This window comes from Rhinolophus ferrumequinum, chromosome 12 (genome assembly GCF_004115265.2).
Source record: "Rhinolophus ferrumequinum isolate MPI-CBG mRhiFer1 chromosome 12, mRhiFer1_v1.p, whole genome shotgun sequence".
Classification (NCBI taxonomy): Eukaryota; Metazoa; Chordata; class Mammalia; order Chiroptera; family Rhinolophidae; genus Rhinolophus; species Rhinolophus ferrumequinum.
Genome location: NC_046295.1, coordinates 79,181,490 through 79,208,330, shown reverse-complemented (window position 1 = coordinate 79,208,330; position 26,841 = coordinate 79,181,490). Strand labels below are relative to the sequence as shown.

Sequence of the window (26,841 nt, the reverse complement as noted above, 5' to 3'; positions counted from 1 at the left end):
AATATACCTAAACTAACAACTATAATAATCAACTTTTATGGAGTGCCTTGTGTGTCCATGGGGTAGAAACTATTATTATTCAATTTCCCATGAGAAAACTAAAACACAGAGTAGCCAGACTAACTTGCCCAAGTCACACAACTTATTTAGTGCTGAAGGTAGGATTTGAACTTAGGCATTCCTACATGAACAACTCATGCACATTCAAAACAACATTGGTGCTGCCTGAAGAGAGCAAGCATATACACCCAGAGAGCATTAGGAGAAAAGTGTTTCAAAGTGCAATTGGACTTCGGAAGACTATCAATAAACACACACCTCTGTGGTCTCTTTAATTTCCAGAAGAAACGTGTGCAAATCATCGGATTCTGTTCGCAGCATCTTCATCTCCTCAGTTGTGCCCACTTGGAAACAGGCTTTCGAAGTTCGGGCTTTCAGCTCTTCCAGCTCCTTCTGAAAGTGCGCGATCTGTAGAAGCCACAAACGAGGAGACCGCTCAGTCTGAATGGTATGGCAATAATGTCACTGCTACTGGGCTCACAACGGCACAGACCCTGGGGACACGCCACAGTTCAATGCCAGAATAAGATGGCCACAGAGGGCTCTGCATTCAGAGCCATTCAAGTCTCACTGTCAGAGCTACTTCTGGAAAAAGCATGCAGGAACCAATTTACCTCCTCCGCAATTCCCATCATCACAGGATCTGAGTCTTTCCACTGATGTCCTTGCTTTTCTGGAACAGGAGGCTGAAGTGATTTTGCCTGAAATGGAAGGCAAAAAGTTTAAAACTTACGTCAAGTGTTAGCTTCTTGAAGCAGTGGGTTCAATGCCTATCAAAAGCAGTGTCACTCTCATAATACAGTCACTGTTCCATCATTCATTCTTTTAGAACCCGTATTTACTGGGTATCTACTTGGTATAAAGGCATTTTTAGACAGTGGAGACAGGTGAACAAGATGCATGAGGTTCCTACTTTCCTGGAACTTAACTTCTACCGGGACAAGACAGATAATAAAAAATAAACAAATCAGATCATTTCAGCTGGTAACAGGTAATATAGAAAAAGTAAACAGGAACACATAAAGAGGATAAAAAGGGCATGACTTGAGATGAGATGGCCCAGACACCCCTCACTGAGCACTGCCTCTGAACTGAGATCTAAATAAAGTAAGGGAGAAAGCTACAGAAAGATCTAAGGGAATTCCTTCTAGGCAATGAGAAGAGCAACTGCAAAGAATCTGAAGCAGGCAAGACCTCAACACCTTCAAAGAAAAGCAATGAAGTAAATGTGGACACAAAGCGGTCAGGGAGGGAGATGGGGGCAGGCCGTGTTAAGGCTACACCAAGGAGTCTGGATTTTTTTCTGAGTGTGTTGGAAAGCTACCAGCGGAGTTTTAGGAGAGCTTAAACTACTCTGATTTATGATTTCAAAAGCTCCCTCTTGCCGCTAAATAGAGCACAGATGACAGTAAGAGGGAGGGAGACTCGTCAGGAGGCTGACTAGGTTAAGAGATAATGGCCTGGAATATGACGTTAGCAGGGTGACAAAGACGTGGATTGATTAACACTCACCACATCCGAGTGGAGCTGACAAGTCCTACTATGTGTGTGTGTGTCTGGGTTTGGGGCTTGAGCAAATGACCAAGTTAGTGCTACTTGCTAAGATGGGAACAGTAGGAAAGGAACAGGTTCTGGGGGAGACAAAAATCAAGTATTCTGCTTTAGAGATGTAATTTGAGATGGCTTTTACATTACTTGATACCTATGGCAATTAACATAGTTTTTAGACTGCATAGCATTCATTAAAATAGCAAACATTTATTTAAACACCATGTATCGTGCATTATGCCCAAAGCCAGATCTGTAAACTGAGTGCTTCCTGTGTGCCCCCTACTGTGTGCTGGGAGGAGGAGGCTGGTTGGAGGAGAGGCAGAAAGAAAAGATACGACTCCGATTCTGAGGACACTCAAATAATCAAGCGGGAAATCGACATAAAATTCTCTTTAAATAAACCGTAAAAATAAACTGAAGTGAGAGACTGCAGCTCTAAATACGAAAAGTAAAATAATAATGCTTTTAGGAAAACAGGAAAATACCTCTTTGACCTTGAAATAGGAAATTATTTTTAAAACAGAACACAAAAAGCACTAATCACAGGGGCAGCCAGATGGCTCAGTTGGTTAGAGCGTGAGCTCTCATGGGATGGTGGGCTGCGCCCCCTGCAACTAAAGACTGAAAAACGGCAACTGAATTTGGAGCTGAGCTGCGCCCTCCACAACTAGACTGAAGGACCATGACTTGGAGCTGATGGGCCCTGGAGAAACAAACTGTTCCCCAATAAAAATCTTTAAAAAAAAAAAAAAAAAAAAAAAGCACTAATCATAAAAAAAAGTTGATATATTGAACTATATTAAAATTAAGAACCTGCAGTCATCAAAAGGAATCATGAAATGAAAAAGGAAATTCACAGAGAAAGAACTTCCATTATGGGTGTGCATGTGTATTATATGTGTCCAACAGGAACTAACTCTCAGAAATCAGTAAGAAAGACAGACAACCCAATAGGAAAGTGGGTGAAAGACTTGAACAGACACCCCCTCAAAGATATTCACGTGGCCCATAATCGTATGGGAAAAAGCTGCACTTTACTGCTCATCAGGGAAATACTATTTAAAACCACCAAATCCAACAACAATAAAAGATGCAAATACCAAGACTGGTGAGGACGGAGAGCAGCTGACCTCTCACATATACTCCCGGGGGGACATCACTAAAGAGGAATAAATGCATATTGTAGGACCCAGAAATCCCACTTCTAGGTACACGCCCAACAGAAACGCACACACACGTTCACCCAGAGACACCGACAGCATGGCCACAGCAGCACCGCTCTCGTTTACTTAAACCTGGAAACTACTCGAATGCCCATCAAGAGTGGAATGAATACTTGCAGTATAGTCACCTCTAAGAGGTTTAGTCAGATAAACCTCACAAATATTAGGTAAGCAAAGCAGCCAGGTACCAGGATACATAAGCGATGCCATTTGGAGAAGGGGCAGACAGATTAAACTGAACTACGCTGTCTGAAATCACCACAGTGAGTCCCCCTTTGGCAAGGGTGGTGACTAGAAGGGCACATATGCAGGGTAATTCTGGGGTCCCAGTAATGTTCTATTTTTTGGTCTGAGTGTTGGTTACCAAGGTGTGCTCAGCTGGTGACAATTCACTGAGGTATACATGTACTTTTTTCCTTATGTGTATTATAGTCAATAAGAAGTTAAATAAGTACACTGAGATGGTAAGGAAAGAGGACGTGGGATAGATTTCCTGATTACTTTGGGATTAAGAGAAAACAATTCGAGGCTACAGTATTTTCACACATAAAGAGAACACAACAAAATGACAGCACAGCCTGGATAAGCTCAGGGACTAGCAGAAAAACAATTCAAAGACTCTGGAGTTGAGATAAATGGCTTTTAGGAGCACATATTACAAATATTCAAAGGTCACACGTGTATATTTCCTATCACAAAGTCCTAAGTACTTTACGAAAGTGTAAATTCTAAACCGCACAAACCCATTTTACAAACATGTCTGTTTGGGGCAGCAAATACGCACAGCATTGTGCACTGAGGTCCACCGTACCTGGGGAGAGCCTGCCTTTGCCACTGGAGGGGTTATCCTGGGCGATTTCTGCCCCCCCAAGGGCACTGGGCTCGGACCACCCGGAGCTGATCGCCCTGCTGGAACCAAAAGTCAGTTAAAACAGACAACACTGACTCCATCACTTCTCCCATCACAGATGTCCTTTCCTCAAATGAAAAATAAGTTTCTCCTTGTCCCTGGACCCCTTTTATGATCTTTGTTAGCAAGAGTGATGGCTGCAGTTGTGTCAGCCTCTGTTCCAAAATAACTAGAAAACATCCATTTTTAGATGTGATGTGAAACCCACTTAAAAAGCAGATAAAACTGGAGTGACTCTCGTAATAGGTGTTTGGTGGCCCATCCTTACTCCCCCCAGAGACTCCTGATGTACCTCGAGGAACTGGGGACAAAGTGTGTGAGGACTCACAGGGTCTTCAGACCCTCCTTGAAGCCTCTAACACAAGTCTCAGCCTGTGTGCATTTGAAGCACGTAGAGAGCTTTTAAAACCAACCAACCAACCAAAAACCCATACCCAAGTCTCACCCCCAGAGAGCCTGATTAAACTGCTAGGAAAGGGATCCCCCTGCGAGTCCAGTGCATCTGGGACTGAGAGCCAATAATCTAGGACCTCCAAACTTTACAAATGAATGGTAATGGGTGTGTGTGGGGTGTGGGGGAGACTGGGGCGGTGAGCAGCAGAAAGGGAGAGAGTAAATGTGCATTAAGATTCAAATTTTCTCTCCCAAACCATTAAAGAGATGTGAAGAGTAAGCCAAGGCTTCCTAACTTTTTGGGTCTTACACAGCTATCTTTCAGAATCGAATGAAAAGTCCTGCAATGAGGCAGGTGACTTTGGCAAACTCCACAAAGCAGCCCTTTTCTCCTCAGCAACAAGTAAGGAGAGACGATTTCAGGAATTTCACAGCTCGATGCTTGCTCAGTATTTACCTAAATAAAATTATCCCTCTAACACCAAATGGCAACCTAAATATGTCTGGCTAGGTATTACCACTGGCATTCATACGAATAACCAACTTCAAAACTGCGACAGATCTGACAAACCCCCCCTTAACTAAATGACAAATCAGCATCACTTCTGTGAGTCAGGCAATGTGATGCACGTCACCTCCATGGTGCCACTGCTCAAAGCGTTTAAGCGGGATCTCATCATGTGGGGACAATCACATCCAAACTGAGGGACAGTCCACAAAACTACTGGCCTGCCCTCTTCACAAGAGTCAATGCTGCGAAAGTCCAAAAAGAGAAGAACTGTGTGAGATGGAGACTAATGAGACAAAATTGGAACATAAGGTGATCACTGATTGGTTCTTGACTTGGGGTGGGGGAGGGGGGGAGCGGAAGCCATAAAAACCATTAGGATAACTGTGGAAATGTGCATATGGGTGGTAGATTATTGATAAATTGCCTGCATGTGATAGTGTATTGGGTGCCCTTGTTTTTTTGGAGATATACACTGAAGTATGTACGGGTGAAGTGTTTCATGGTGTCTGCGATTAACTCTCAAATGTTTCAGAAAAAAATGTACATAAAAAGGAGGTAAAGCAAATGGTGTGAAATGTTAGCAAGTGTTTAATTTGGGGGAAAGGCATAGTATTCATTATACAATTTTTGTAACCTTTCTGCAGATTTGATAGAAAAAAGGGAGAGGCTAGGTACATTTGCTCATGGAGATTCATAATGCAACTTGGCTATAAGAAATTCAGCTTGGCTGTAATAATCATCTCCACTTATCATCTTTATTTGATAAATCTGTTTCAGTAGGGCTGAGTGTGAAAATCCAAAGGGCCACCAGAGGCAATAAGGGTAAGAGCCACTGCAGGCTCTTTTCTTCGCAGCTTAAAGAATTATTCTGTAACTGCCCTTCACATGGGGCCATTGCAAATTCTCCCAGTGCAGAGTACGGAAGCCGTAGCACATTAGTGTGAGATACAGGAAGCAGGAAAAGCTGACCTAGTCCACCTGTGTTAGCTAGGCTTCTCCACAACTGGAAAATGTTCATCTGAGCTCTCAGGTAGTTTGCTGAAGACCATACCTGCAGCTGAGGGAGAGACTGACGACCTGGATGACGCAGACAGGGGCGTGGGGTGGCTGAGAGGCCCCGGAGCTGGCTTGGAGGCAGAGGAGAACGGCAGCACGGAGGGCAGGCTCTGAGAGCTGTTACCAGCAGCAGAGGCAGCCACGGCAGTGAACCTGAAGACGGCATCAGAACAGCCTGCGGTTAGATGACTTCGTGCTGGTCAAGAGCAACGTCGTCAAAGGGTAACTTACTATCCAGTTTAGCGTTCAAGACACGGAAATGCTTAGCTGCTTCCCATCAAAGGGGAAAGTGCAAGAAAACTTCTCATCTTCTGCTTATTTAGGAATGATTAATGAAAACACTAAATAAGTACTTGATGTGAAAATGAAACTAAGTTTATCAGGATATGAAATACTTATTTCCCATTCTATCAAGCCGAATACAACAAAAGAGGGTAGGACTCAATTATACTTAGGAGAGTTTAGTACCCTCCTTTCACCAAGGAAATCACTGATAATTCGTTTGGGAGTGATCGCTTCCTCTGAGGAGTGAAAAAAGTGAAAAAAGGAAGAGGAAAGCAGGTCTCCATCTCTGGGATGTTTACCGTCTACAGAGAATGTAAGGTAAACTTCTCTTAAAGAACAAACATCTGTAAACAATCTAAATTTCCAGCATTAGATGACTGGGAAAATAATTTATAACGCAGGCACAAAAAGGAACACAAGGCAACTATTAGAAGTGGATTTGTGACTTCTACATGACAACTATATGAAGTGGACGTGTGACAATTTAATACTGACAATGACAATGGTGGCAGCGGTGACAACAGCTAGCACCACCTCCATGGCAACAAGAGATAGTACAGATGAACGGGGGAGGGGGGGCACACTGGTAGTGTTTATACTCAGTGGTTACCTTGGGAAGGGTGACAATATATAAGGGATCACTTCCCTCAAGAAGCTTCCATTCTAGTGGGGAGAACACAACAAGCAGATAAAGAAGTAAAAAGTAAGAGATGAGTGAGTTGGAAGGACCCAGATCTGCAGGAAACTGGAATACCATGCTAAGGAGTTTGGACTCCATGAGCAATGAGAAGCCCCTGGGGACCGTCAGGCAGGAGAGTCGGCTAATGTATTCACAATTTCACGAGACCACTTTGGTGGCTGTGTAGAAAACAGCTCAGTGTCAAGGGTGGACAAAAGGCAAAAAAGAACTACAAGAGATTCACTTCCCTTACAGGACTGACACATGCTCCGCAGCGCTGCATTTTTTAAAAATAAGAACTATCTCCTATATTTGAAATCTGAAAAAGCAAAACAAGTATTTAAATATTAACCTCTAGGTGGTCGGTTGGCTCAGTTGGTTAGAGCGCAGTGCTCATAACATCAAGGTCTCCGGATCAATTGCCACATGGGCCAGGGAGCTGTGTCCTCCACAACTAGACTAAAAACAACTACTAGACTTGGAGCTGAGCTGCGCCCTCCACAACTAGATTGAAAAAAAACCAACAACTTGACTTGGAGCTGATGGGTCCTGGAAAAACAGTGTTCCCCAATTAAAAAAAAAATTAAATATCAACCTCTAATAGTTAAAAAAAAAAATTGCTAAGAGACCATTCTGGACGTTGTCCACTGATGAAATGCAAATCTTTTACGTTACTTGATTTTTCACCATTTGCTAGTATTACTTTGGAAAAAAGGAAAAAACAGGAAATCTCCTCAAGAACTCCACTCACAGTGGCTCTGTTTTCAGTGAATACATGCCACACTTCTACCCACCCAATGGAAGAATCAAACTTGAAATGTCACTTACTTTTCGCTAAGGTTGACCTTAACCGTGGAGGCTGAGGGTGGGAAGGAGGGTTTCATTCCGATGTTTGGAGCGGACACACTTGGCATTGATGTGCTTTCCATGGCAGGTTTAAACCCCGATGATCCAAAGGAGAACGAAGCAGCTGGTGGTGCCATGGGAGAGGCCACAGGGGTAGGGGCTGGGGAGGCTTGAGAGGGAGGAGCAAAAGAGAAGGTGGGTGCACCAGAGAACAGAGATGCTTTGGAATTGTCAGAGCCACTGGAGTAAGGAGGGGGCTCCCCAGGGACAGAGCCAGAGGATTTCAGGGATGCAGAACCAAAGGAGAACGCGGCGGGGGTTCCAACGACAGAAGGCAAAGAGAAGGTGGAGGTGGGAGCAGCCAACAATGAAGGTGGAACACAGACGGGCCCTGTGGCGGCCGAAGCATCGAGTTTCTGTGGGGCTTGAGAGGTTGGAGTAGTGGGAGTACTTCCTGCAATGAGAAAAATGGAGAAAAAGGGAGAACTTAACACTTTAACAGCAGAGGTCCACATAACAGAAAGCAAGTGGCAAAGGGTTTGTGGCAGAATGAATCCAAAAATAATGGTCCTAGTTCATGAAGGAAAAAGAAAACAGGAAATGGAGTTGATGTTGCATTTTACATAGCAAACGTTCCATAGGATAAGATGTAAAAACTTTGAAGGAAAAAGGAAATGGGGAAGAACATTAGGCAGACTAACAGGACTTCACAGACACACAGATGGATAATACAGAAAAAATACATTTCTCAACGTTGCAATGAAAAATAAGTCATTCTGCAACAACCAGGAAAAAATTTTAATTCAGTCTCTACTTCGTAACAGTCACTAAAAGCAATTTTAGATGAATTAAAGATCTACATATATATAAAAGCACTTATATACTATATCTCAAAACAAAGGAGACAACAAGAGAGTTGTCTCTGAGAGGCTAACAACTAAATACATTTAGAAGCAACAACAACAACAAAAATCACAAAAGGAAAAGATTAAGATTTGACTATATAAAAAAGTTACATACCTAAAAGGTAAATGAACTAAAAAAAATCTGCAGCAAATGACAATGTTTTATATTTTTTAAAAAGCTCATACAAATTGAGATAAAAAAATTTAAGACTAATAGATATAAGCTGGGAACCTAATTCACACAAAGAAAATATATTCGATCTAAGAGAAGAAATGTACATTTATTTGATGCATATTTTTGTCCTTTAAATTATCAAAATTCAAATATTCATAATTCGTTTGTTTGGAAAGGTAAAATGAACCTGAAACCTTTTATCACTAGCAGGTACCTAATTTAGCACAGTCTTTCAGAAAATATTTTAGCATTATGTCTCTAAAATCATAAGAAATGGACCCAGTAATCCCACTTCTAAGAATAAAGCCTATAAAAATGACATAAAAAAGAAAGACATTTAATACAAACCAAATGGTAAATATCCAATCGACTATTAAGCAGTCATTCTTTTAAATGAATCATGAAAATTATATAAGAATCTGGAAAATGCTTACAAATTTAAATCAAAAACCTGCATACCAATGATATATACAATCTGAATATAACTATGAAAAAATACGTTTATGACAAAACTTTGGAAGAGAAAACCCCAAAAGACAAGTTTAAATTTATTTCTATTTTCCAAACTTTCTAAAAACATGTTACTTCTCTAAATTAAATAACTAACTAAATAAGGAAGCAGTATTTTTTACCAATACGTTGATATTAATGGATCTCGGTTCTTCCAACTTGTCTTGAGATGACAGTTCACCTCACTCAGTCTAAAGCAATGAAATACTTCAGATACAAGTCTGAAAACACGGCTTTACGGATTGTCTCTTTTATGAAAGTGTAAGAATGTGAGCAAATCTATTCTGTTAATACTACTTTTGCACAATAAATACGGAACCAACAACAGCTAACTTCTTTACACACACACACGTGTTAATCCTCCCTTCATATTTGGTAGACTAACGTGAAGAGTACATGCCAGACCCGAAAGAAATCACAGTGCTTTTCTGACTGAACACGGCAGTGAACATCTGAAAACCACCACACTGCTATCTCTGACCATTCAACCCCGCGTCCTTGGAAACGGAATCATTAATGTCCTCTGAACCCACGACTGGGCTTTAGCGAGAGCTGGCGGGACACTGCCTGCCCCTCTTCCACATGGCTCTCTTCCACTCATCTGAACATGGCTGTTACCTCTAGGCCACGGGCAAAAGGAGTGGGTGTTTCTCTAGGACAGGCGAACAGTAAACTGGCCTCTGCCTGTGCTTGGGGCTTCATGGGCGAGCAGCAAAGTCCTTCCGGATGGACTGTGCGCAGAAACAAGCGTCATCCCACAGGGCACACTGCTCGTTACGGGCAGACCAGGCAAGCGGGTACGGTAGCTTATGGTACTCACGGCCCCTCAAGGTAAAACAACTGAGCACACACACTGTAGACAGATACCCCAGCACAACAACACTGATCCAGGCTACGCAAGCCACCTGGTTTATGACTTGGGGCCACAGATACCATGTTTCCCTCAAAATAAGACGGGGTCTTATATTAATTTTTGCTCCAAAAGACGCATTAGGGATTATGTCCAGGGGATGTCCTTCTGAAAAATCATGCTAGGACTTATTTTCCAGTTAGGTCTTATTATCGGGGAAACATGGTAGGAGCCCCAGTAGCTGGCTCACTGATGATGTACAACTCGCTCCATATTAGGAAGCAGCGAGAAACACTGAGTACCGTCAACCTCATCCAAGCCAACAGGTCAACATGTTTTTTCTTAGACAGGGAATTATTGGTTACACGATAAGCATTTGTAGCCATGCTAGAAAAGAAATTCTTAACAGTTACACGTTCCCAGAATTGAAGAAGAGAAATATTAGTGAAGTTTGAAAATACGAAACAATCCCCCTTTGAAAAGTTTTATATTTCGTTTTCAGAAGTGCTACAGGACACTGAAAACTCTGACAATACAGCTTAGCATTTACATGTGCGCCTTTCTGCACAGGAACACACACACCAACATGCTGCTGTGGCTGCTCCTTGATGATTGGCCCTTAATGATCTTGGTTTTGTATTTTCCAATTTTTCTCCAATGAACATACATTACTTAAGTAATATTTTCAAAGAAGAGGAGCAAACAAACCTGAAGAAAATTAAATACAGGTAAGCAAAAGAAAATCCCCATGTCCTCACCACCCAGAAATAAGCACTACTTAGATTGTAAAATCCATCTTTCAAGTATTTTTTCCACGCATGTATTTTTCTCATAAATCATACGCTATATAGCGCTTTTTCATAGCCCACTCTTTCTTTGTCAATATATCTAACATTTTTAATAGTTACGTGGCATTTACTATAGGAATGCACAATCACTTATTTAACCAATCCCTCATGACTAAACACGCCTTCAGCATTTAGACCATATAACACGGGCTCTTATAATAGGATATTGTTGGTAAATTACCTGAGGGGACCCATCTGGCTGAGCTTCCTTTTTTTTCTAAAGTAAAGGTTGGAGAACAAAGTTTGTGGGTGAGGGAAGGCAAGTGTGTGCATGTGCCTTCAAGGGAAAGGTTAGTCCCTGACTCACTAAGATGGACCGTCCATATAAAGAGAACCCCTGTGCACTGTGACATCTTTTCGTCCTTGGGAATGGCCCTTTACAAGCCCATGTAGTCCCTTCCTGAGAAAGTAGGGAGAGACTGTACCTGATGACTTGGGTTGTCGCTCTCCTTCTAATGAGAGTCGTTCTGGTGTTCTGATGAGGGACCTAACCCCGGGATTTTGATTGATCATATAAAACGGACAAAGCACACCATCTGTTGAAAGTAACATAAGAACTGGAGCAGGAGGAAGAGTCTTCTCATCATCTGTTAGAAAACAAAAGTGAAAAAAGAGCCAGGTCAACTGAAGGGTCTGGGCCGGAAGGGAAAGACTACCCTAAGCAAGAAGGGGCTGCCCAGACTCGTCCCAACAACAGCTCGAGACAGTTTGTTCTGATCAGATCTGAACAGCTTCTCCGGGCAACTGCTCTCTGAAGAGAGCTTCTGCCATGATCAGACAGACCGGCTGCCGCCGTCCTGCCAGGCCCTGCGCGGAGGCTCTGGCAGTCCAGCAGCAGCTGGACTCTGCCCAAGCTCCCTCGATTTTCACGAGTGTCTCGGTGTTCGGGAGGTAGGTCCAACAACCCCCCTGACCCAGATAGGAAGTGGCTGGTTTAAGTAGAAAAATGACAGACTAGACTCTTTGGAAAACACACAGTAGGACACAGAAAGGTGAGTCAATTCGCTTTACATTCACTCACAGTTGAATCATAAGCATGGATTTTGTCAAATAAGACTTTAAGAGAATCAGAGTAAATGACCTAACCAGACCAAATCACCTGACCAGGGAAAGGACAAGGAACGTAACGGTGCCTGAAGCACCAGGGAGTAAAGAATGTGTCTTCCGCTCCACCCGCACATTTCAGAGGACAGCGGCTCTGCCCAGCTCCAGCCAGGGAGAAGACACGCTCAGGCCCCGTGTGGAAGCCATGTGCCCGAGGCCTCCATTTTGTAACCCCTGCCTTCAAACCAAGTACTGACATGCAGTGCCAGCATAGGCTAGTGTTCCCTTGGGAGGTCCCTGGGGGAAACTGGAATGGGCCACGAAACAAAGCAGTAAAATCCTGGGGTCCTAGATTTCACCCATATTCGAAAGTATAGATACACAGACAGACACAGGGTGTGTCTGGCCTTGGTCTCATCAATAAGTGTCCACTCAAGGTAGTGTAGTGCTGTCACAATGTGCTCCACGTCACTCTTCAAGTGGAAGTGAGCCACCAGAAGTTAGAAGTGCTCCGCAGAGTCAATTCTGCCACGAACTCGTGGAATGGGATTTAAACACTGACCGTCAACAGAGAGGACCATGTGCACAGAGTGCCGTCGGCTGCACTTACCGATGGCGGCCTCCACCTGGTTAGTGTAATCGATGGCGACTCCCACGGGCAGGGAGTCATCGTTCCTGTCCGTCACAGGCAGTTCAGCGCGGCTAGAATCCTCCAGCAGCCAAGATTCCCAATTCACCTGGAAAAAAGAAGTAGCAGAAGAAAACGCCATGTTAGAGCTTTGCGTTGGCTCTTCAGCACTGTTCAAATAGTTAAGACAACTCACTTGGTTTAGCTTTACGATGTACGTGTGGGCAGACTCTAAAATCTGGGAAGATGGTCTAAAAGCCATGAGTATGCCATCAAGTAAGGGGCTGATTTGGAAAATCTGTTCCTGGGGCACCATGTCCCCACCTTACGAATAAATACTATCCACCGCCCACCACAATTCGGTAGAATCCCGAACATGGCGGGTAAACCCAGCAGCTGCACGAAGCCAGCCAGACTGCTCCCAGAAGTCCGGGACTGGGCCCAGGACCCCCGTTATGTCTACTGCGGTCTGGAGCCACAACGCCTATACAGCGGGCCAGATGCCTGTGCTCACGGGTCCACAGACACAAGCTGACCTCCATGCTCATCTCACCTATCCGCGAGCTCCCCACACAGGTCCATCCTCCTGCTTCTGGAGTCCATGAGAAGCCACTAAGTCTTTCCAATAAATGCCCCTTTTGCTTAAGTTTGCTGAGTGGGCTCTGTTCCTTCCAACAATGATTTCCAATTTTTAAAAATCACTAACATTTTGTTTTACTTTCAGTGTTGACACAAACTGGGCAGCATGAATCAAAGGAGAATAGTGTTCAATGAGTAACAGAGAAAAACAAAAAGCTGTTCAGGAAAGGGGACACGATCACACTCCATGACTTAGCTTTGGAGCGAATAACAATCACATTCATAATAATGTAAACAAAACAACCACAGACAAAGTAAAGACTTAATCACCACAGAACAGAATGGAAACAGTATCAGTTTTGATATTTTTGAAAGACGAGACACAGACAACAGCAGCTAGAGGGGAGAGGGGGAGCTGAAGGCAAGGGTGCGGGTGCTGAGATTACTCCTCACAAAGTGGATGGCCAAGGGTGTAATATATGGTGACACCATCGGAGATGAAGGTAAAAAAATATGAAAGTTACAGAGGAACCCACAGAAGAAACTAAAACAGTACTATAATCCTATCGAGAGGAAGAAGGGGGGATTTGTAGGTTACATGTGAGCTAAATCCTCGTCTGCCATAACAGCCAATAAGGTCTAAAACGAATAAGGAATGACTCATGAGAAGTCCGGGATGAGGAGGTGAGAATTAGGACAAAAAAAATGTACCAGTTAAAAATGGTCCCCTCTAGAGAACAAAGCTGGATCAGGACGGGGTGGGGCAGGGGTGGTTTTTTTAATGTATAAGCCCATCTCTACAACTTTATTTTTCAACCATGTACATAAATTACTTTGATAAAACGTAAAGATAAAAGTGTACTTTAAGTGTGTGAACACATAAAATATTTGTGCTATTAGGAAATCGTTAATGCAGCCAATCCAAGAGCAGCAAATCAGACTGCTGACCTCTGGCCATGACCCCGAAGCGGCCCACCATATGCACTATAAGTGCCACACACGGTGGGCCACCCTGCCACCCAGAGAGCAATGGACAAATGCTGAATGGGTGAAGAGGCATGAGTGTGTGTGTATGGGGTACACGAAACAATTTTAAACTCGAGGCGGAGTTTTAAAAAGAAGTTTCCCTTTTAGCACGTCTCCTCTGGTCACTCTGCGACTGCCTCAGTCCACTCCCTGCCCTCAAGGAGGACACGGTGCAAGGAGAAAGGTGGGTTCTTCTATGCACCAGCATTTCCAGCTTTCTGGTGGTTTCTCAAAGTGAAACAGAAAGTATTTCTGGTGAGTCACAGTTTCTCAAAGTGAAACAGAAAGTATTTCTGGTGAGTCACAACTTGGTGTGACCTGTGTGTTTCTCTTCCATGATCAAGGATGGGTTACAGATAATTGAACAGAAGGGGCAGGTTCAAGTAATAGGAAGAAAACAAAGATGGTTAAGACAGAACAACGCAGGAAAAACCTCCTACACCAGGTACGCTCCTGCTGGAGGTTGATTACATAGTATGTTTAACCCACAGACCGTGGATGGATCCAAAGAGAACAGACGGGCTTTTTATGACACTGAAGAACTGCAAATTCTGACACCCACGTATGTCCTGGGCAATACCCAAGCTATCTGGTCCAAGGCACTTTGTCATTTAAGCTTTGCTCTCATCCAGGAACTCATGAAAAGGGATGTGAGCTCATCTAAATCTTGACCACCCAGTTAACGCCCTCCAAAATCTCTCTCAGAAAAGTATCACATACAAGTGACAAAAGAGAGGAATTTACCTGATCGCTTTGCCGAGCAAGGATGCTAACTTCTGTTGAGGCTGCAGATGCTGCCAGCACTAAATCCCTTCAAAGAATAAAACCAGAAGACCATTAAATTCAAACAACAGTTCTAACTTGACTTGAGTGTGCAATAACTTCTCTGAGGATTTCCTTGAGTGTGAAGGAGGAAGGTAAGGTTTGAGCTATGGTTGAAGAAAGGTGATGTAAAACTCGACTCTTAAGACAAAGGAGACACACGATAGAATCACATCAGAATTCCCAATAAACACAAACAGAATAATCTAGTTAGAGCAACAGAAGCTTTGCTTCAAGTCATCTACATATCTTTCAAAGGGAGTTGCTCTCACAGGGCAACTTTCAATATTTTCCTTAAATATCGTAAGTCATCACTGGGGTTATTAAGAAAAGGGGCTTTTTAAGATTAGCATGTATTTGAGTTAAATAATTCAAGACTGGGGAAATAGGAGTCAGAAAGGCATAATCTAGCATCAGCTTAACATATATTCACGGCACCTCAAGTCTCTACTTTCCTCTCTTACAGAAAAAATTTCAAATCAGAACAAAGGGACTCAGGTGTGACCTGACAGTGGGAGCAGAAATCGCTCACCATTCTTCAACGTAACTGAGAAAGTAATGGTGCTGCCTCTCCGTGCAGCTGCCGTAGCAGGGCTCCATGAAGTTCACGAACACCTCTGGGTGCTTTTCTTCTTTTTTCTACAATGAATGGAACGAGAAAAAAATCTCATGTGCGACTCTTCTTTAATCCCACACAGTTAATCATTTAAGTTGTATGAGAAAATTCACTCAAAAATCTACGTCCAAATATACAGACAAGATATAAAGGCAGTGTGGAGCACTACAAGGAATAGGAATGATGACCACCAACCCAAACAAAGTCAAACGGTCTGTTTCTTTCTGGCCACTGGACAAGCATGGACAGATTACTGCTCGACCTCTCTGATACTCAGTTTTCTCACGTGTATAATGGACCTACTAAATGTACGTCAAAGACTGTTGTAAGTGTAAAATGAAATAATATATGTAAAGCTTCTAGCCTAGGACATGGAACGTCAGCACTCGATAAATACATGCTAGTGTTAATATCATCCCTGGGAATAGAAAATCATAGTATCTTGAAATAAGGCATTTTCAGTACATTCACGTGTTGCATAACAACTTTTCAGTAAGCGACAGACCACATATACGACGGTGGTCCCATAAGCTTACAATGGAGCTGAAAATTCCTATCAGCTAGTGACATCGTAGCCATCATAACGGTGTGTAGGGCAACGCATTACACACTTACATTGTGTTACAACTGCCTACAGTGTTCAGTAGTGACACGCTGTACAAGTTTGTCACCTAGGAGCTGTAGGGGAACAGAATTTGTCACCCCAAAATATGTCTATTTGGCATAAGGATTATTTTAAGCTAGTTAATTTTAAGAAACACCTTGGAAAACCAAGTAGAATTTAGCGTTTATAAAACACATTTACAAGGGAAATCGCCTTTGGTAAGGGTGGCTCCCTGGCTGGACCAGGAAAAAGGGATGACCTCACCTCTAGAAACTCTTACCAAAGCAAAGACAACCAGTTATTCTGCATAACGACCTTACCCTTGTTTACTGTGCTCTTCCTGGTCACCTCCCCTAAGGGACTCCCCGCAGCCCCAACATCTTCTGTCTTCCACTGAAGATGGTATTTAAGGCGGTGGCTTCCACCATTTGGGCCAATTCCGCGGTGTACAGGAGGTATATATGTTATTAAACTTTTGTTTGTTTTTCTCCTGTTCATCTGCCTTTTATTACAGGGATAGCTCAGCCAAGAACCAAGAAGAACAGAGGTAAAATTATTTCTCCTTTCCTCCAGAGCAGTAGGCTACACCGTCTACGCTAGGGGTGTTGCAGGCTGTTCCATCTAGGTTTGTGTAAGTACGCTCTATAATGATGTCACATGATGCATTTCTCAGAACCTATCCCTGAGTTAAGCAATGCATGACTGAAAACATATTAAAATTCAACTGTATCAGGAACCCATGAGTTAATAAAAACAGAGCTAAACAAATTGATTATCTGCCCAAAGCCAAATTCAGATTTTATCTAACACAGAAAGATGCTTGTAACTTACTACTAAGCAAAACAAGATCGCAAAACAGAACGACTACTGTAACTCACACTTTAGTATATTTAGACATTTATGTATTTTTAAATGTCGTTCTGGACTTTGAGAGTTAAGGAGATTTGGAAATGTAAGTCCTGCCTCACTTGTTTTTTAAAATGCTGCCGCAATATCCCAAGACTTTGCAAACCTTACTAACGTTCTTGTCTCCACAATGACTCACCCCTCACTTCACCTGGTTCTATCGAATGGCTGCTCCCCCTCAGAGGCCTTCCTCGAGCACAAATCTAAACCCCACCCGTCATGACCTCCCCGTTCCTTCACCTGCTCTATCTCCTCCATCTCCCTTATCATTCCTTGATCCTGCACTTATTTTTTGACTGGCACATGCATTAGAATGTAAGATCCAGTATGCAAGAATGCTGTATTCTCAGCTTTAAAGCAGAGCCTAGCACACTGTACGCATCTGATACATAGCTGATGAATGATCAGTGAAAGTATTTTAAAAATCAAGGTATTTTTTTGCTTGTCTCAGATGTCTTCATCAGGTTCACATCTACCTGATGAGACTCAGTTTACAGCTGAGGCAAAAGCAAGTTTCACGGTATTTTTCACCTTATAATTACAGTAGAATGTGCCCTAAGTGGACGCCATAATTTTAACTGCAGAACCAGCTCAAAACGGTCCTGTCCTGTTTCTAACAAGATCCTGAGTTGCTTTTCAGAGACAACAGACCGAAACCATAAGTCCTGCAACCAAACGATGGGTGAGGAGAGAACTGCGATCTCTAGCAGCGCCTGCAACCAAAGTTCCGCCCCCTCACGGACTCAAAGGAGTGAAACATGACCAGAACTTGACACCAGAACCCTTTCCGAGGTGAAGGGTCGTTGTGCTGAAAGAACCCCTAACCCTCAACCTTTGCCTTTGAAAACCCTGATTAAAAGCCATCAGGGAGTTTGGGTTTTAAGCCATAGCTTCCCAGTCTCCTTCAAGGCACTCTGCAAATAAAACGGCTTTCATTTCTCCACTGCAAATCTGTAGGTTCAGTGTTTGGCTTTCCTGCTCATCGGGTGGGCAGCCCCTCGTTCCGTTCAGTAACATAACTGGTTCCCAGACACTGAAATCATTTGAAGTTGCACCATCACTATCAGTAAGAAAAGGAAACTGAAGCCTAAGCCTCAAATTTTTTGAGACGATTTCTGTAATTCTCAAAGAACAAAGATGTCTTCTCATATACAAACCGGGAGGAGAGCCATCACCACATCTGGAGACGTTTCCAAGGTCCCATCTGCAGCAGCGTATACTATTGTGAAGACATATGTACCGATCCACAGCACGTCTAGAACTGAAAGACATACATCCCAATAAAGTACCTCATGTCTGGAATAGCCCCTGCATGTTACAAAATTAACATCTTATGGAGTAAAAAACCCTACTACTATAGCTTTACCAAAGCTCCAGATTTCATTGATTAGAAGTCCAAATATATCCCAAAGTGGTATTTTTTTCTGGTGGATTATAATCAGGGCAAATGATGAAGAATTTTAATTAAAAATATCAGGATCCCTTTAATGTCATTTACCACGAGACACAGGTGTCTACCAGCTAACTGTTACACTGACTTAATTAGCCGACATTACTAACGAGTATTCACATAGGAAGCTCCAACACCTCCTCGAGCAGGTAGGTAGGTACCTAAAATATCTGTAATATTAAAAATATCTGTAATACAGACAGCACCCTATTAGAGGCTGGCCCAATAAGAGAAACAGAAGTTGTTACCTCTGACAGGATGATCTGACTCATAAAACGGAGGACAAGGAATGACTTTTTTTTCCTGCAAAGTCTGAAAGAGATTTGAAACAAATAAGGGTCAAATGAAACAGCCCCTAAACCAATGAAACTGTCAAATCCAGTTGCGGTCCCCCAAAAGCCACCTAGGTCTCACCTTCCCAGCTAGGAGTGACTGAACACAGACCAGAGTGGCTGCCTCCTTCTAGGACACTATCCTATAGAGACACGCCCGTGAATGTGTTTGGATACAGGTCATGAGGACGCTCAGCGCAACCCTACTGACAGTGGCAAAACCAGTCCTACCGACACAGACACCCCCCACTGATGGGCGAGACGGATGAACTATGGCACATCCACACAGTGGAATACGGTGCAGACATTCAGAAGAATGACGTGGCTCTGTATTTAATGACTGGTACTGAATATACTATTAAGTTTTGTGTTTTTTTTAAAGGCAAACAGTAAACCAATAAAATTAAACCAATTGTATTATCTTTTCACAGGCTAATGCCCTAAAAGATTATGTACCAAATTTCACATAACTTTTTGCGATAACAAATAAGGACCGAGGCCTTAACCTCACCGCTTTGCACCCCCCAGAGAACAGCAGCTCAAGGAGGAATGTACAACAGCACAGGTCCCGGCATTGCCGGTAAACCCCTCCTTCCCATACAGGCCTGACTGGACATACGTGGATTCTCTGTCAGTTTATACTGAAGAAAATTTGTGAATGTTAACTCAGGACAACCACAGGGGGAGGATGACAGAGTGTACACACACATCCATTTTCTTTGTCGCCTGTAGTTAGAGAAGCTGAACCTTTAAGATGGACTCAGCTCGAGGACAAATTACTGAGATTTAACCCAAAGTGACTCTGCATTCCAGTAAAAGCCCTTTCACTAACTCCTATCCCCCGTAACCTCGGTTTTTATGGAATGGATTGGGAATATAAAGTTGGGGAATCATGTGTAGAGTATGATCACATTCTATTTAAAAAGTGAAACAGAAATAATGCATCCACCCACAGACTATTTGTATAAGCAGAAAAGTCTGGAAGGCTCCCACTAAACGGAACAAGAGGGTGTCTCTGGAAGGAGGACTATGGGATGGGTGGGAGGGAAGAGCTCCACTCTTTGCTGCATTCATTTGTGTACTGATGAGCATAAAGTACATTTTAATAGGAAAAAACACCAAAGGCACTCTGAAACCACCCCTAAAACAGTGGGTAACTTCAGTGAGAAGAGTGCTGAAGTCCCAGGCAAGACTTACAGGAAGATACTGGACCACAGTTCCATTCTGTTTTCCCACTGCCAGCTGCTTTCCTTTGGGGCTCCAGCACACTGAGCAAAAAAGAGAAGGCTACCAATTAAAAACTGAAGAATGGAGCAAACCAGTGGAATCTGTATCAAAACAGCTACGTAATCACCTCTTCTCGTTCCCCTATCAGTCCATGGAAGACTATAGGATCATCCTTACTCAGCAAAGTAAAAAAAAAAAAATCATTTTAATGATACAAGCCAATTACGATTAATCACTGGGCCACTGAATCGACCACTACCGTGTTTCCCCGAAAATAAGACCTAGCCGGACCATCAGCTCTAATTAATGTGTCTTTTGGAGCAAAAATTAATATATGACCCAGTACTATATTATATTATATTATACCTAGTATTATATTATATTATATTACGTATGACCCGGTCTTATATCATAGTAAAATAAGACCGGGTCTTATATTAATTTGTGCTCCAAAAGACGCATTAGAGCTGATGGTCCGGCTAGGTCTTATTTTCAGGGAAACACGGTAAAAACGCCTTTTCAATGGCACATTGCCCATTTGAAAGCTGGAATGTATGTAAAACTCTAGTCTTTCGATAAGACAAGGGAATAGAAAAAGTTTTCAAATATCAAGAAATCATTCTCTTGCTCCTATTGGACATTTCTAATACTTTTACCCCCAAAAGGTACAAATGACTTTCAGAGTACAACTATTTTAGATCCAGAAACAATTATTCTCAAAAACACAGTTCTAGCCCAGTCACACCAAAATATTTCTTTCTCCAGAACACCCAAGCATATTCAAGATAAATCATCTGTGCTGTTTGGTTTCAAGGACATCAACTGTGGAAATAAAGAATACTCTCTCTACTCCTACCGAACAACAACGAATACAGCAAAAAACCCATTTGCTTTTATTTCCAGAAACTAATTTTTAAATAGATCACCATTACTATACATCATACAGTGAAGGTCTCATTACCCACCAGACGTTACTCCTATGGTGGAAGGAAGCGTCGCACACACTTTCACTGTCTCTGTAACTTGCAGCACAGCAATGCTGCCATCAGCCAGACAAACGGCCACCATGGCAGGGACAGTGGGGTTCCACTTCATGTCAATCACCATGCCTCCTGCATCTTTCAACAGCTTATGATAGGCAAACGGCCGCTTCTGCTGTTTAGCCTTTAAAAACAAATGCCCAGAAGCTTAACAAATACACAGACACGTCATAGTCAAAGAAAAGTATTGATTATGTAAGTTTTCTCAAATTACAGTTCACTTTTCTCCAGGACCATGAAAAATAATTGAGCTCTACGCAATGACCTCTTTGTTCTAGACAATTTCAACAGCTTTGAAAATGGCAATCAGTTCATCTAGCACCGTGGAGGGGCTCCCAGAAGGGGATACACACATGCAAAATACTTGACAAAGAGCAGACACTAGATTAAAATCTGGGCTCTGCTTCTTCATAGTGTTGGGCCCTTGGACAGTTCCTTACACTCCTTCGGCCTGTTTCTCCATCTATAAAATAAAGACCATAGGACCTGCTGTGTAAGGCTGAGGTAGGCATAAACAATGAGGCATGGAGAGCAGGAGGGCAGCTGGCACACAGGCAGTGGAAACACCTGACATTGCAGACGATTACCATCACTAAACTGCTGGGAATGGAAGAACCCTGCATTGGGAGTCAGGACGCAGGGCTCTGACACCTATTAACTCGGTGGCCTTGGGCAAGTTACCTAAGGCTCCCTAGGGCTTGGCTGTCTCATGTGTAAGCGAAAAATCATAACACCTTAAGGCAGGTGGTGCTAACAGATGATTTTTTGAAGTCCTTCTACCTCGAAGATCTATGATTCTACAATTAAGGAATTTTTTTAAACTCATATTTTAATCTAGAGAAGGACTTCAAGAGTCAACTAAGAATTTCTAGGTTGTGATTCAACACCAGGAAATCGCAGGTCCCACACCGACAATACAGTTTACTAGTAGCTTACCTCATTTGAGAATGTGCGGACATCAAAAAAAGCGATAATGGAACCATATTCACTGGACATCATGCACACGGAGAGCGTGAGGTTATCACAGCTCAGAGCCAGGTGATGTATCGGGAATTTCATAGGAACTAGCAAACTCTGAACTTTATCAACTATGAAAACATAAAAAAAGACAAAGCAGAAAATGGAATGTTCTAAGCATAATGCACAACACTTTTATTCAATCTATGAAACAATTTTCGCATCTCCATCAACACAAACACCCCAATACCTAGGTATGCAGGTTAAATGTTAGCTTTCTTACCGCTGTGTAACGAAGTATTAAGTATCCCTGGAACTCTTCCTCATACAACCTGGGGAAACTAACTGCGACTGTTGCCCATTGAAAAGTGTCCTTAAATTGTGTTCCCAGACCCAGTTCCATCACAGGTAGCGAGGTTCCCCTGCACTAACAATCAATTCTGAGACACCAGCAAGATGTCTGAGAATTCAACTCAATTCTGACACTATCTACGCAGGGATAACATCAGATCCCACAGGTTAAGAGTTTAGTCCTACGAGAGTACTCCACATGCCCACCCCGTCCGCACACACTGCAGACCCAGACGAAATCCCAGGGTCTCTGTGCTTCTGACCAACTGGCGACAGAATGGAGGTTTCGACGATTCCCTCCAACTTACCAAACACAAGGCCAGGTTGTTACCTGCACTTCTGACCGACTGGCTATAAATCAGAGGTTCCCACAACCCTCTCTGAGTTTAATTTGCTAGAACCGTTCAAAGAACTCAGAGAAATATGTTGACTAGATCAGTGGTTAATTATAAAAGGATGTAACTCAGGCACAGGGCAAGGTATGTGGAAGGGCTGCGGGCTGCCGTGCCCTCTCCAGACTCTCCCTGCATCTCCACGTGTTCACCAACCCAGAAACTCTCCCACTCCAGCCCCTCGGGTTTTTGATGAAGGCTTCATTACATAGGCACAACTGACTAAATCGTTGGCCACTGGGGACTGATGAAACCTCCGTTCCCTCTCCCTTCCCTGGAGGTGCGTGTGTGCTGGTGGTTACTGAAAGTTCCAGCCCTCTCATCACACGGGTAGGTTAGTTCCAAAGGCAACTAGCCCTCATCCTCAGGCCCTTTCCAAAGTTACCTCATTAAGGTAACAAGACACTCCCCACAACACTTAGGAAAGTCCAAGAGCTCTGGGACCTGTAACCCAGAAATGGAGGATGAAGACCAAATATGTGTTTCTTGTAAATCACAATATTGCCAACATGCACCCATATTTTGGCAACAATGCTCCCAATAATACACGTTCCTATTTGTTTAGATGGTAGTGTTGAGCCAACGAAAAGGCCGTGCCCCAAAACCCTTCCCTTAGAGAGCCAGGGAACCCAAGTTCAACTGAGCAAAAATAAATACATGGCAGAATGGTCCATTCTCCTTCCCTCTGAGGTCAGAGGAACAACTCATTGAAAGAGAAATACAAAGGACTAAAGAGAACAACCAGACAGGCTTCCAGCCTCCGACCTAGAACTTACTCTTCTTGGGGGTCAACCTCAGGACTGGCAGCAGTTTTAACTTTAATATTAGAATGATTTCTCGGGAAGGAAACTACGTTAGCACTTCATTATACTCCTCTCTCTACTATGCAACATAAAGCAAGTAACTTACCTATCTTATTGGGATCGTCTCCAGGTTTATTTTGAATAAGAAGATTTTTAGTAGTAAAAACTTGCAACCCACTGGCTCCTCCAGCGAAGACCAGGCCATACTTGTTGGACAGGGCAAGCAGACTGCAGCGCTCCTTGGGCAACTCCTCAGGGGAGTCAAAGATTCTCACTTTTTTCAGTGCTCTAAACTGAAAATCCTGTTGTGAGGGATCAAAACAAGATCAGTTCAGGGAAAACAGGAAGTTAAATCATGTCTGTCATCATATTACAGTAGATCCAATTCCAGTACAACCAAAACACCTATTCCCGAGACCAAGGACTGTATGACCAAGCCATTTATAAGCTGCCCATGCGTATTGTGGTACGTGGCATAGCGCTTATTAATATTTATTCAATGGAATAAATTTCTAAAGATTCTATCCTTGACTAATTCAACTCACGGTGACCTTGTCCTTTTCTGAATTCCTAGTTTATTGTCTTAACCACCATCCAAGCTGCACTTTGTTATTTACTACCTTGTCTTAGTTCATGGTATGTATTGTCTCATGACCGAGTAGTGCTTTAAAAGCTGTTAAATATTCAAAGCATCATCCAACTACACTGTAGGCTCAAACTTCTACTGCAGTACTCAACAAATGTGTGTGTGTGTGTGTGTAAACAATGACCACAGAAAGATAACCGAATCCCAAGAAATGACCTACCTGCATCAAATGTTAAACACAAAAAGGATATGCATGGTCAATCTCTTGGTGTTCAAGACCTGAAAACACACCTGGATGCCATGAGGACATTTACACACAGGTGCAAAATCCTTAACACAGGCTGTAAGGCCGACTTGACCCATCCGCCTCTGGAGCCTCACCTTACAACACTGCTTCCCTTCTGCAAGTGCGTGCGACATCACCTCTGCCACATCCACTGCCACCTCCCGGCCCCATGTCTATCCAGTTTTCATTTCCTTCCATTTTCAGGCTCCTTAGTAACTCAGGGCCTGGGAACATTCCCCAACCTCCTGTCAATGCCCGACTCGCGTAGTCTTCCATGAATTTATCTACATGCTTCCAAAGACAATTTTCAGCGCGCAGAACCTCTTGGTAAAAAAAGAGTTCCGTAAGTTTACCAAATCACTATGTTAAGGTGTGCTATATGTGGTTGAATTTTTTTTCTTCAATTATATACCTATCCTTAAGTTGAGGTTTGGGTGAAAAGACTGCAAATCCCCTTTTGCTTACATTCCAAAACTGTAAAAGCGAAAGAGAGCCATTATCAGCTTTCACTTTTGTACACTTACGGTGTTTCATACAGGATCCCTAACACACCCCATACAAATTTCCAATGGATTCGATGTTTAATGCACATTTGCTAAAAGATTAACTGAAATACTCTTAATTCCAACTGAGCACGATGATCAAAAACACACACATAGTTTTCCAGGTGAAACCATACTATCTATGGTTTCAAACAGAAGTAAAATAAAATTTTTCGGTCTGTTTTTGTGACTCTCATCCTGATAATCCCAAATATCCTATTTGGGTCTTGGTCACATGGGGTGGAGGGCCAGTGAGATGAAAAGGCACCAGAGTGCTCTCCTTTCTGTTGTAATCAGCAACTTAAAGGGACACTACCATCTTCTAAGTCTGTGGTTCTAAAACCTTTTTTCCTTCAGCCCCAGCGTGTCTGAGGAATACGGCACCTTCTCATTGGGTGGTTCACTCAGGCAGTGATTCTCAAGAAGGAAGAGAGAGTCACTACTCTCTAAACGTATTTCAGTGATTTGCTGTTCGAATGCCTAACATCTTCCGCAACTTACTCCCTTTCAGGTGCTTGTAACCATCACATCATTGGGATCACGTGCCCCTCTCCTTAGTTTCCCGACTTCAAGCAGACTTCCAGTACCAGAACAGTCCTCCTATTCTAACGAACTAGATTTTGTAGGATAGGTGATGAACCCCGGCTCTGCATCAGACAAGCCCGGAGAACCTTACAGAAGTAAGACAATGAGAGTGAAGAGAGGGTCTTACAAAACACACCTGCATTACAGCCTCCTCGTCAAATGCGATTTTGGGTAAGTTACCTTCCGAACCTTGACTTGCATCTTTATATTAACTATTTCGTAGGGTTGCTGTGTGATTACCCCAGTGCCTGGCTCACAGTAAACGCTCAATAAACAGCAATTATTACCGCTACTCCGACCACCATATTAAAGTAGCTAGAGAAACTGAGGTGGAGCGCACAAGACCACCCAGGGAAGGGGACACTGCACTCGGCGGGGCGAACACGCCGGCGGCACCGCAGAGTGCTCCAGGACGCGTAGGTGAGAACTCTGAACGCCGGGAAAGTTCAAGCGGGAGGCGGGGCAGCCGGCACCCGCGCTTCGCCGTTCAGCGGGGCTCCAAGGCAACGCGAAGGCCCCGGCCAGTATCTGACCTTCATCTCCCGCTCGGGGATCATGGCATCCATCTCGTCTCCCATCGCGCCGGACTCAGCTGGTCGTAGCAGCAGCCGCAGCTGCCCGCGGCCTTGCCCACACAGCCCAGGCCGCTCCAACGCCAACTTCCTTCCTTCAGCGCTAGCGGCGCGCAGCGAGGCCCGAACTTCCGGCGCGCGTAAATGGCGTCACGCATTTCGGTGGGCGTTGCGGGTCGAGGAGGCTGAGGGAGTATATGAAGTCGCGCGCTCCCGAGGCCGCCGCCTCCCATTGGCCGGCTCGGCCCGCGCGCCTGCGCCCTGGAGCGTCCAGGCCCCGCCCCCCGCGTCCGCAACCAGAACGAGTTTGCTTGGTGTTGGGTTTTTTTCCATCGGACTGCGCATGCTTGAGCGCTCCACGCTCAGTGTTCCGTGGAGACCCCACAGTAACCTTGGGATGGAGGTGGCGATTAATAGTTCTTGATTCAGAGAAGTTGGGACTTGATAAATATTTCCAGGGGAAGCTCTTGAGAGAGGCTTTGGAGGGGGTTGTGGAGGAAAAGGGGTTCAGAAAGTGCGTGGGTTGGGGCCTCGCCACGGGAGACTTCTGCGTCTAAGCACGAACGCTGAAAAAGGGGAGGTTAAAAGGCACCAGAGGTCGTCTTTGTTTATTCCTGTCAAGGTAATCATTTCCGAAGCAAGAGCCTGGAAAGCGCAACACACTTTGGATGTGTTCTTTACTCTTGAAGAC

The 26,841-nt window shown here is 43.5% G+C and overlaps 1 protein-coding gene across 6 annotated transcripts in view; it reads right to left on the bottom strand.

Moving 5' to 3' along the window:
* NUP214 (nucleoporin 214) overlaps window positions 1-26,270 on the bottom strand; it is a 92,789-nt gene extending 66,519 nt beyond the window's left edge. For 3 of the 6 annotated variants that reach the window (XM_033123094.1, XM_033123099.1, XM_033123098.1), the window contains exons 1-16: window positions 26,112-26,270; window positions 23,686-23,881; window positions 22,013-22,164; window positions 21,002-21,200; window positions 20,007-20,077; window positions 18,726-18,789; window positions 18,185-18,288; window positions 15,434-15,540; window positions 14,824-14,890; window positions 12,457-12,583; window positions 11,228-11,389; window positions 7,497-7,968; window positions 5,700-5,857; window positions 3,646-3,743; window positions 675-761; window positions 319-468 (exon numbers count right to left, since the gene is read on the bottom strand). In XM_033123094.1, coding sequence (XP_032978985.1) covers window positions 319-468; window positions 675-761; window positions 3,646-3,743; window positions 5,700-5,857; window positions 7,497-7,968; window positions 11,228-11,389; window positions 12,457-12,583; window positions 14,824-14,890; window positions 15,434-15,540; window positions 18,185-18,288; window positions 18,726-18,789; window positions 20,007-20,077; window positions 21,002-21,200; window positions 22,013-22,164; window positions 23,686-23,881; window positions 26,112-26,156 — 2,259 coding nt within the window. In that variant the 5' untranslated portion in view covers window positions 26,157-26,270. The remainder of the gene's footprint in view (window positions 1-318; window positions 469-674; window positions 762-3,645; window positions 3,744-5,699; window positions 5,858-7,496; window positions 7,969-11,227; window positions 11,390-12,456; window positions 12,584-14,823; window positions 14,891-15,433; window positions 15,541-18,184; window positions 18,289-18,725; window positions 18,790-20,006; window positions 20,078-21,001; window positions 21,201-22,012; window positions 22,165-23,685; window positions 23,882-26,111) is intronic. The other 3 variants (XM_033123096.1, XM_033123095.1, XM_033123097.1) reach the window with 3 other exon arrangements.
* Between the last annotated feature and the right edge of the window lie 571 nt (window positions 26,271-26,841).